Raw genomic sequence first — 11,750 nt, forward strand, 5'->3', positions numbered from 1 at the left:
GGTCCCGCTGAGAATATGTCAGCAGTGTAAATCAACCTTTTTTAAATTCGAATACAAAAACAACTAACTTGCTTCCCTGTTTGGGCTCTCTCTGCAGGTTGGCTGTAAGGTGCTGCACTTCTTCCACATGTACATGCTGGGCTGCAATTATTTCTGGATGCTTTGTGAAGGCATCTACCTGCACACTCTCATCGTGGTGGCTGTGTTTGCAGAGGAGCAACATCTGCACTGGTACTACCTGCTCGGCTGGGGTGAGTCTAACATTTGATCAAAAGTCAGTTTTTTCTAGTTATGTTTTATATGCCACATGTTTTTTTCATGCTTTCCTAACATGTCAATGAAACAAATCAGCAAGACAGAACCAAATCCATACGCTCCATTTTTCCCGTATGCACCTGATCCTCCTACCGTTTTTCAACCTTGGTAGGCTGACAGCTTTATTAGCCCTCCTGTCGCTTAGTGCTGTCCTGTTGTTTACCTTGTTCCAAACTGAAATAATGTGTGCAGTCTGTCACAAGTTGGCGATGGAACTAAACGGATGGTCATCATTAAAAATAAAAGGATAACCTTGAGAGAGTGTGTGTGAGATTGTGTTAGGCGGATAGTCAGTCAGGTCCATCTGTGGCCGATACGCTGCAGAACCTCAATGGAGCCGGAAAACAGCTGCACATGTTTTCATGAGTTTATATCCAGAAATATTAAAAGCTACTCTGAGCCCCTTATTACACAACACTGTAGCATGGAATTAACCATGTGGTGTTGTTTTTCCTGTTGGAGCAATTCACTGTCTTTAATCCTTTCCAATCATTTATACAATGATATCTGTGAGAGACTGATTTATGTATTGAGGAGAAACAAGCTAACCCCATTTAGTTTTTACTGTCGCAAAAATGACAAATGAATTTCCCTAAAGTCACTCAAGACCTCATATGGCTGCCATCTTTCTCCCGTCCAAGGCTTTCCTCTAGTGCCTGCATCCATCCACGCCGTGGCGAGGAAAAAGTATTTTGACGACAAGTGAGTAATGTTCCAAGACTTCTGCAAATAAACAGGAGATGTTTACATACGTGCTCGTCTGTGTGCGGCGGAGATTCGGGAGCGTGCAGATCCTTACACGTGCATGTTTTTGTATGTGTGTGTGCATGTGTATTTTGGGCCGCAGACAGCACTGATGGATGTGTTTTTCCTTCTAGCTGTTGGATGAGTGTCGAAACCCATCTGCTCTACGCCGTCCATGGTCCTATCGTGGCAGCGCTTCTCGTAAGTCTGATAATCTGCTGTTTATGCACAATATCACAGTTCACAGAGTGAGCAATATGAGTATTAGTTTGTTATTTTTCTAGTATGTTCAGTTGTTAAAGGTCACCTATTATGCAAAATTCACTTGTTCATGTCTTTTATACATAAACATGTGTCTCATCTGTGAAGAGAGATTCTGAAAGTTTCAGGAAAAAAGATTAGCTCACTTTTTGTCCTGATCCATTTATATAAAAACCTGTCTGAAAATAACTTCTGCCACAAAAATACACCAAAAGTACCGAAGAAGACCCCCGAGCATGGTTTCCATGGTTGCCCTTCTGTTTATGCCCCGCGGTGGATTTAGCAACATGTAGTTCATGTAATTCCACTTGTTGCTGATGGTTGTGGTAGAGGAGCTGTAGATTTCGCACTAACATCTGCAGTGGGGTCTGGGTGCAGTGAGCAGCAGAGGTGGGGAGAGGTGGGGAGAGGTGGGGCTATGGCTCATCGTTATCAGGAAAATGATAGTATAGGACGTACAGTACACACAGAGCCGTTTGGCCCCCCAGAGCGTTCCGGTTGCAGATCTATCCACCTTGGGACCCGTTATCGTTTGCGGGGTCCGTTTCCGCGTTTCCGTTACGGCCTCGTGTGAACGAACGGGCTAAACGAAAGGGAAAAGTTGCGGATACAACCGTTTGCGTTATCGTGTAAACACCACCTGAATCTCCTCCTAGAGCACCATTGTGTTCTTTTTAACCAAATATCTCACAGAGGGGCGTGGGGAGTGGCTCCTTATTTTCATCTAAAGTAACAGACAGAATCAGCACTTTTGAAACAAATCAAATCAAGTTTTATTTATATAGCACATTTATAAACGATTTTTGGTTGAGCCAAAGTGCTCAAAAATAAAATAAAAATAGCTTACAGTAGAGACACTTTACAGCAAATACAACAGCACAGATTGTTCAGAATATCAGTATGAGAAAAACGACACCCTCTGTCCTTAGACCCTCACATCGTACAAGGAAAAGCTTCCAGAGAAAAACCCACAGTTTAAGGGGGAAAATGGGAGAAACCTCAGGGAGGGCAACAGAGGAGGGATCCCTCTCCCAGGACGGACAGACGTGCAATAGATGCCGTGTGTAAATCGAAGAGATAATACATGTTACAGCATATAGAAGACCGAATGTTAGGAAATGCATGTGTCTGTAATAAGAAGATGAATCCATGAGGATGTCAGCTACAATCCTGTGGAAGCCATCAGGGAAGCAGCATGACAAGACCCAAGGCAGGACCGCAGAGACAGGTTCAGCCACGACCCGAAGTCCACGACTTAATCCAGAACTCGGGATAGAGGATCCAAGACACAGGACTACAGCAAGAGGATCAGCCTCGACTCCGGATCCCGGCGTAGATATAGATACAAAACAAGAAAAAAGAATTGGCTGGGTTAATCGGAACAAGAGAATACACAGACACAGACCGAGAGGGAAAAGGTCATTGGATACAAGTTATTCTTGATAACCCTCTAAAAATATGAACTTCCCCACTCAATCTATCAAGACCCGAGCAGTTCTATTAGATATAGGATAAGAAACAGAGATAGGGAGCACAACAACCTATCTCTTCGTCAGATGCACTCCCCCGCTTATCTAAGTGACTCTGTACCCCGTTACCCTCTACAAGGCCATAGACCAGGGGGCGGCAACCTTTTTGATATGAAGTGCCAATTAAAAAAAAACAAAAAAACAGCTGAAACAGAGGGGATTATGGGATGCTGCGATGATCTGTTTGGTGTTTCGAGCCAAACACTTCAGAGACATGTTTTGTATATAACTGAGATCTATATATTGATGAAAAACAGTATAATATGGGACCTTTAAATCATAAAAGATTAAAACACATGGCTGATATTTAAGTTTTTCATGATTTGGATACTTCTTTGCAGGTGAATCTTTTCTTCTTACTAAATATTATAAGAGTGCTGGTGACCAAGTTGAGAGACACCCACCGGGCGGAGTCCAACATGTACATGAAGGCCGTGAGAGCCACCCTGATCCTGGTGCCCCTGCTGGGAATACAGTTTGTCATTTTCCCCTGGAGGCCGGAGAACCGCCTGGCTGGGGAGGTCTACGAGTACATCATGCACATACTCATGCACTACCAGGTAAATACTGCAATAATCAGAAAGAATTTTGCTCATCTGGAAATAATCCAATCAATAATACAGGAAAGAAACATATCAGCATCAGTATGCGAGCAGAAATGTTCCTGAACGCAGCCCACCTCCGGGTCCTGTCAGACGTGAGATTTAGACGTTTGGCACGCTCGAAAGTTTCCACGAATAAAAGACCTGTTTTCTGCCTCGTTGTTGCATTTGATCGATGTGATTCAATCACTGCTGAATTGCAGTTTAAAGAACCAGTTAGACACTCCATTACCTTTGTTTAACTACCAGTTTGGCACTTGATTAAACAACAGGAAGACAAGTCATGAAATCCCCTGGTTGGCAGTCAGTTTATTCACTTAGCAGACAAGGACTGCATTGCTTAACTGTGGACTTTTCTTTTTGATTACATTTGCGTTAAAAAACAATACAGTGCTAATTATGTGTACTTGTTTCCTTTGAAGGGATTACTGGTGGCAACAATATTCTGCTTCTTCAATGGAGAGGTAAGCACTCTTATTAAGTTTGTTTTTCCTACAATGTGCTGCTGCAGCTGCTGCTACAACATCTGTAAAGTGAAAAAAAAGGGTTTGACATTTGTGTAATTGTGTTTACATTTGCTGTGTGTTTTTAGCTTAGGTCAAAAACAGGAGAAAAACTAAGCCTCCCATAAATACATAGAATACATTTTAATTCTCAATATGTTAAACCTTTAATAATATTTCATCCTGGAAAATATTTTGTTTCATGTGTGCTCAAATAACACCGTATTTTTGGTTTAGCAATTGCTTTTTTATAAATGTCAACCTGTATATGACGGTGATCTGTTCTACTTTGAGCAGTACACCTGCTTATTGCTTATGACATTAAGTACGAGACATCAGACTCCATCAGGCAAAACATTTGTTTTTCCGGGCCAGATGTCAGCATATCGATAAGTGGCCCAAACACAGACTTCAAAGCTGTGTTTTGGCATTGAATGGTGAAGTTGTTGTAGCTGTGCATGGATGCTAAATCTGTCATTAGTCCAATTGCAACAGGTTATAAAGCATTGGGTTGCCTTTCTCTTCTGGGACCAATCTAGTGCCGCGCCAGTGAAAGCTGAAGGGTCATGTCAGGTGAAGAGTAAGACACAGTTTATAAATGGCTGTGTGGTTTCCAAGCCCAGCTGGAAATTGACTCTCTTTTCAAGTCCTCCTGTCAGCCTTTTTAAGTCTGTCAGCAGCTGTCTGACTGCGAGCATCCCTACGTTTCGCTGGGTTTCCAGTAAACTCAGATCTGGGGTTAATGGTGTTTTTTTTAAGACCTTTTGTCTCCAAAGGCTCATTTTATAAAGATGCTTCTAAGCTCTCAAGGACTTCTCAAAGAAAAGCAAATGTTGTGAGTGTCAAACCAAAGTCAAATAGGACGCACCTGTTCTTATAGCCTTTTTATGTTTTTCTATTTTCGAGTTTTTTTAAGTCGCAATTTGTATTAATAGCTCCATGACATGTGACCCAGAGACATAAGTGGGACACACCTCTTTTTTTTAGGCTTTTAGTATTTTAGCATTGTGTTCTCTTTCTAATTAATTTGCATATTACTACTACATGACTATTACTACTGCTATTAAGTCAGTACCATGCTGTAAACATGTTTATTTGTGCTGTAAAGTTGGATATTTCAACACTGGGGTCTACGCAGCCTCAAGTGGCCATTCTAGGATCTGCAGTTTTTCACACTTTGGCATGGCTTGGTTTCCACTTGCTGAATACCACAGACAATTTACACTATTTATTTGTACAGTAGTTAAAACAACAAGCGAAATTCTCCATTATCCATAACGAGGTTGTTAAAGGTATGTTTCGCATGAGAAGAAAAACATGAGCGATCTATTGTTCAGATCGGAATATAGGACATGTTTATTAGCTCGTACTTGAGCAGCCAGACCGCAGCAGCGCCTTGGTGAACAATGTACAGTATGCGGTACAAACAAGGCGTGGAGCGCTTTTACTGTATAAAGGACGAGTAGACTTTCAGGGGGATGTGGGGTCAGCTAACACTAACCACCACAATGGACTGAAAGGGTTTGAATTCTTCAGGCGCATAATGATCAATTTAGCTCGCTTAATCAGGACACGGGTTTCTGGGGCCGGATTCAATGCTGTTCTTTGAATTAGAGGCCAAACTGCACAGACCTGCCTTGTTTCGTCAAAGGCCTCATTGTGATATCAGGTCAGTGAGACAAACAGCTTTTATGCTGTTTTTGTGACAGCAAGCAAGACGCTCTACATGGAGCTGTAAGCCCAGGCTGCTCTTTTGTCACATTACAACAATTACTTTCATAATTTACATCATTAGATCATTAATATACCCACAGTAATTACAGTAGTATGTGGGCGTTGCAAAGGAAAATGTTCAAAAATACTCTGCTGTAGGATGGTAGGTGTGATTTGTGCTTTTAGGAACTTGAACACTGTTCTTTATCAGTGAATATGAACAGTGTGATGAATTGATTAGTTGTTCAACAACAAATTAGCAAAACTAAACTTTGTAGTAAATTAATTGTTGATCAAGAATGTCGAACATACAGTGGTTACAGCTGTTCAAATATGAAGATGTACCTCTTTACTTTGTCTAAAATCCCTTAGGATTTTGTGTATCTGGGATTTAATGACTTTTTATTGACGAAACAAAACAAACACATTAAAAAACTATTAAAACAAGCCCCACATCCATCCAACAACATACTATCTTGCAGGCCCTAATTAACCAGCTTGAGCTCCCTGATGAAAAGTAGTTGGTAGTCCTAATTGAGACACACACACACACACACACACACACACACACACCTATTATCCAGAAATCTACCACTATGTTTTTGCTATCCAAACCTAGGACAGAGGAATATTCCCCTGTTCTAGGTTTTTTGTTAAAATGTTTTACGCAGGCCAATCTTTATGAAAGGAATAGGAGACTAAAAATGACTCATGGCCTTTCTCTATTTAGTTTTTAAATGTGCTTTAGTGGTGCATATTACCATAAAAAGTCATTTCAACCCAGCGTCACCTTATGAAAATGTCAAGATGAATACAAAGATGCTGGTTATTGCATTTCTCTCTGAAAACTATGAAAGGTTTCTGCTCATAGACGTAGGAGGGTCAAATTGATTTGAGAAAGGAGGCCACGTGTAATACATTTGAATAATGTCATCTTTGGCATTTCTTTAGTTACTGAATTCTCAGCAGGTAGCCAAGAGGAGTTTGCTTTTCTTTTGTTCATCTGTATTGGCAAAGGTAGGCGAACCAAGGGAGGGAGTGTAAAAACTGGAACATCGAGTCCTCTCAGGCATTTAGGATCTGCAGGGTGAAGAGTTTAAGTTTGTTGTTATCTCTCTGAAGTTTACTAATCTTCTGAAAGGGTAACTGTCTTACACGGGATTAAGAAGTAGAGAAGTAGAAGTGTCCTGCTTTTAAGATATTTCCTTATTTTCTGAAAAATCAAATAAGCCAAGGCAAATATCTCACATTTTGTTGGTTCATTTTAATGTTGCCGATAAAAATGCAATTATTTGTCTTGTTACTTTTCAATAATGGCTGTGGCTTTGACAGCTGTAGGGGAGAAAAGAAAAGTAATTACTGTAACACTTTAATTATCCTTAATAAATGCTAAATTAAATGCATATTCATTATAATGTAATTGTTTGGCAACAGTCAAATTAAAAGTAATTGACAATTTGACTAACAGTTATTACAGTATGTAGTTTTTCCTTAATTTCATGATTAAATCTTTTTATTGATTGCATATTTTTTCCCTTTAATAACATGATGATCTGGCCGAGTGCACACTTGGCCTCGTTCCAGGTTATGTGACTTCAGCGTGTTTACATTTCCTAACTGGCATCTGTTAACGTGATTGAAATCTGTGTGATCCACATATGCTGCAAGAATTATCCCCGCATCAGATAAGATCACTGTCGACGGGTTAACGTTGTCACAAGATGATATTTACACTTGGCTCTGCTTCGATACCGCCTTCTGATCTGCATGTTCATTCATCTGCTGGAATCATTTTGTGGTCAAAGGAGATCAGAGAAGCAAAACAGGAGAATACAACTCTAGAGAAATGTTTCTGATTAGTAACTTTGACATCTCAAAACACTCAAAATGCTAAAACAAAGGGTTATGATAGAGATTAGGGTTGCACGGTTTGGGGAAATATATATATTGGCTGATATTGCACCTGCCATACTGCACTGTATAAGAGGGATTGATACTTCTTTTAACATCTCGGTGTGTGTGTGTGTTTCTCAGGTGCAGGCGGCTCTGAAGAGGCAGTGGATGCAGTATAAAACGCAGTGGGGTCAGAGGAGGAAGGACCACTGCTCCATGCGCTCCACCTCCTACACGGCCACCTCCATCACCGAGGTGCCCGCCTTCATGTACCACCACGACTCCAACAGCGAAAACTTGAACGGGCGCACCACCGAGGACTCTGAGCTGGTGGCGCTCAAATCAGGAGAGACGTACGCTTGAGCCACGCTGGAGGAAAGAGAGCAAAGTAGTGGAAACAACCGAAGAACCGAACAACAGAGATGTACAGAAAGAAAGGAAAACCCCATGTGCCATTTCTCAGTGATTAAAAGCTCACAGGCTGATGCTGGTTTGTTCAGCCCAGGACTTTGATCCGAGCTCACTGGGATGAAGATGGAGGAGCTACAGTGCTGACACTTCATTTTACTCTACATTGCTGTTGCGGCTGCTTTCTGAGAACTTTTGACGTCAAGAACTTGTGGCATGACAGCTGCTGTGTCACTTCCTAAAGCTGCTAAAACTGTGCTGGTGTGCGAGACAGAAATAACTGTGACTGTGAAGAAGGAGAGGAAGATTTCAGTTTGAGACGATGGCGCCGAATGTGAGAGTTGTTGAAAGTAGAGGTAGAGCTGAACAGTATTTTTGATGGAGGATCTGCGTATAACTTCTCCCCGAGTATCCTCACCAGATGTTGCCACATGACTTGCTGTTGTTGGACAGAACAATAGTTCTCAATACAAACAATGGAAGGGAAGTCATGAAGATTTTTAAGGTCCTTCCTAACCTCACCGATACCAAAGGGTACTGAAAGTTGGTCACAGCTACGAAGGGGTGTACCATGTCCAGCTGAGCAAAGATGGTGGTACTCTTAAGCTAAAGACACACACACACACACACACACACACACTTCACAAACCTGATCGTATGTGCCATGATGGAGGTCAAATTTCAAAATACCCTCCGTGCTTAAAGCTCTGGAATTGTGTACATAGTGTATGTTCACCATGTTTCACTTGAAAAAAAAAAAACGTTTATTTTAGTTTTTTATTAATATTTTATTCTTGCCAATTCCTACGTGCGTGCTAAGTGTGTGTCCTGTGATGCTGCACTCCAAACTGCTTCGTTGTTTTGGCAGTTGCTGTTTTTGTGCCGATGCTGAACATCACAGGGCGAATAAAAAAAACTGTATTTTGACGTCGAACAGCCGCAAGAGTTGTTTCACTGCGTTTGAGTATGCCATGAATTATTCTGACTTCTCTGCAGTGTGTCCTATTTGACTCACTTGTTTTACTTTACAATCATCCTTTGTCGCACTCACGATGCCTTTATTCAATCTCCTTTTTTGGTTTAAAAAAGTTATATTCCCTGTGTGCATATTTATTCATGAACTTTGTAGCATTGTGTATTAAAGAGCACCCGGGGCAAAGGAAAGGTTCACTAAAGATTAAATGAAGATCACATCCATACTGTATGAACAGTCAACAAATCCACATCTTAAAGGCATGTTCACAATACTGCAAACATGAATTATGTACACTTTGTCCTCAATATTATATTATAAATGTATTGTTGCTTTGTCTTAACTGTGCCATAGGCTTTTTGGAGAAGGAAAATTGAGAGTATAAACGAAGGACCACACTGAGTTGATCAGTATTCACCAACTTATAGAACTTGGATAGATGCAGTGTCTTCATTGATAAAAGTTATTGAGTAGATCATTGAGATTCTAAACTGAATAAATAAGTGCCGACATTTAAATTCATCAAGGGAAAAAAAACATCCTAGTTTCCGCCTACTTATTCAGATGGAGGAAAAAAGGTCCAAGGAATATTTGTAATATTTGTTAAAGACAATGTTGTATGGATATGGCTAGTGATTATCTGTATTTCTGTTATTGATCGCAAGCCTCTTAAGAAGACAAAACCAACTGTCTGTCAAACTTAACAACTCCCCTAACCTTACTGCCTCTTACAGCATCCATTCATTCTCAATGAGACTTAAATCTTTAAAACTTACAGAAATGTGTTTTTAAAGCCAAGTAATCTTTTGAATGGATGGGCAGTTTAATATCTTGCTAATGCTACTCATACAGATGTAAAAAGTGCATTTTCCCTGGACTATTCTCCCGCGTGTTAAAACACTGTTGGTGCTCTAGTGAGAATGTACAGCCGCAGGACATTAAACATATGATTGACACAAAATTAACTGCAGTGCCTATGCTCATAGTGGCACAGTAACATATGCACCTGTGCTGCTGATAGATGTGATTTTAATCATTTTGGGGACAACAATGGAGCTCTAAAGCCCAAAGGAAGGAGCTGAATCAGGCCTGGCAGAGACAGTGAGACTCCATTATTGATTTTTGTCATTTCATGAAGTTTGTAGACAAATACCCACAAAATCACAAAGAAATCAATCGCAACACATAAGAGTTTTCTGAAATCACATGTTTGGTTCTATCAATGCTAAATGGATGCTTTTATGGGTTATTATCTGTTTAATGTTTGTTGATTTTGTGATGGATTTCGTCAAGCTCAGTGGCAACTGGAATAACAAAATGTGTGAGATATTAGAAGGTTCAAATGTATTTTTAATTTATATTTGCAAAATGTTGCGTAACAAACTGTATCGGACATGTTTTAGATTTGACATAGCAGCTCCATGAGACCACAGCTCTGACCGCAAATCTGTTGACCGAGATTAGCCACCTCACGTCTCTCATGCTCTCAGAAAGCTGCTTACATTTGATTCATTTCAAGACTTCACTACCTTCATCAGATGTTAGGTTTTTGTATGTTATATAACCACCATATTTGAAATCATTAACCATTTAAAAAAATCACTCTATTCGGTAGTCCGTTCCAATCTATCTCTAAATGCGCAAGTTCAGTTATGAAGTCACCATAAACTAATTTGTAATAGGGTCCATTTCTGGCTCTTCTTTGTTTCCATCCAAGTATATTTTACCATGGACCTGTAATGTGAAGCTGAAACAACATTTGCACATTTAATCACAGAGTAAGGCTCTGAAGTTACAGAATGTAAGTAAAGGCACCTTGTAATAATTGGCTTAGAGTTATTATTAAACAGAGATGGGAGAAGTACTCAGATCTTGTAGTGAGGTAAAAGTACCAGAGTGTAGGAATACTCCGTTACAAGGAAAAGTCCTCCATTGAAAATGTTACTCAAGTAAAAGTACAAAAGTATCAGCATCAACAAATACTTAAAGTGCCAAAAGTAAAAGTATTCATTATGCAGATTGGTCCATTTCAAAAATAATATATATGATATGTTTTGATTATACTTAATGATGCATTCAAGTGTTATCAAAGCTGGTAAAAGTGCAGCTAGTTTGAATGACTTTGTATACTGCAGGGTAGCTCATTAAGTCTTATGGGTTGACTATATTTCACATCATTAATCCAAATCTGCAAATTAACTAAAGGTACTAAATAAATGTAGTGAAGTAAAAGTAAATGATTTACCTCTGAAATGTAGTGGAGTAGAAGACCTAAGTAGCAAAACATGGTAATATTCAAGTAAAGTACCTCAAAATGCTACCCAAGTACAGCACTTGAGTAAATCGACTTAGTTACTTCCCACCTCTGCTATCGAGACAGAATAAAAGACGATTTAACCAGATAAATAGACACATGACATTAGTGTAATTAGGTTATACAATTAATGAAGCTCTTAACTTCTGTAGCTGTAAAGGAGCATTTTAACCAACAGAAAAAAGTGAGTCTTAATATGTAGCGTCACTTAAGAAAATCCCCAAGACATCTGGACCCGTTGCAATACAATGTTTTAATGACTGTTGAGGTACAAGAAAGGAACAGAGAGACAATCAATCCTTATGCTATTCATCGTGAAGAGTAGGTTTCACTGCTAATTTTAAAGAAATGTATTTATTTTAGTATGAAATTCATCTTTTCTCTTTATAACGGCGATTTGTCACACTGTAAGACGCGCATGTGTTTTGGAAACACAGATTGTGTATATTTTGTATGTTCATACTCGTGTAAATACAAGCAGGCACTGTGTATATG

At 39.8% G+C, this 11,750-nt stretch overlaps 1 protein-coding gene across 2 annotated transcripts in view; it reads left to right on the forward strand.

Annotated features, from left to right (window-relative positions):
* calcr (calcitonin receptor) overlaps nucleotides 1-11,534 on the forward strand; it is a 57,705-nt gene extending 46,171 nt beyond the window's left edge. For both annotated transcript variants that reach the window (XM_034240858.1, XM_034240859.1), the window contains 6 exons: nucleotides 98-251; nucleotides 957-1,017; nucleotides 1,194-1,260; nucleotides 3,191-3,409; nucleotides 3,874-3,915; nucleotides 7,702-11,534. In XM_034240858.1, coding sequence (XP_034096749.1) covers nucleotides 98-251; nucleotides 957-1,017; nucleotides 1,194-1,260; nucleotides 3,191-3,409; nucleotides 3,874-3,915; nucleotides 7,702-7,923 — 765 coding nt within the window. In that variant the 3' untranslated portion in view covers nucleotides 7,924-11,534. The remainder of the gene's footprint in view (nucleotides 1-97; nucleotides 252-956; nucleotides 1,018-1,193; nucleotides 1,261-3,190; nucleotides 3,410-3,873; nucleotides 3,916-7,701) is intronic.
* The last annotated feature ends 216 nt before the right edge of the window (nucleotides 11,535-11,750 follow it).

The sequence above is a fragment of the Gymnodraco acuticeps genome, unplaced genomic scaffold (assembly GCF_902827175.1).
Source record: "Gymnodraco acuticeps unplaced genomic scaffold, fGymAcu1.1, whole genome shotgun sequence".
Taxonomy (NCBI): Eukaryota; Metazoa; Chordata; class Actinopteri; order Perciformes; family Bathydraconidae; genus Gymnodraco; species Gymnodraco acuticeps.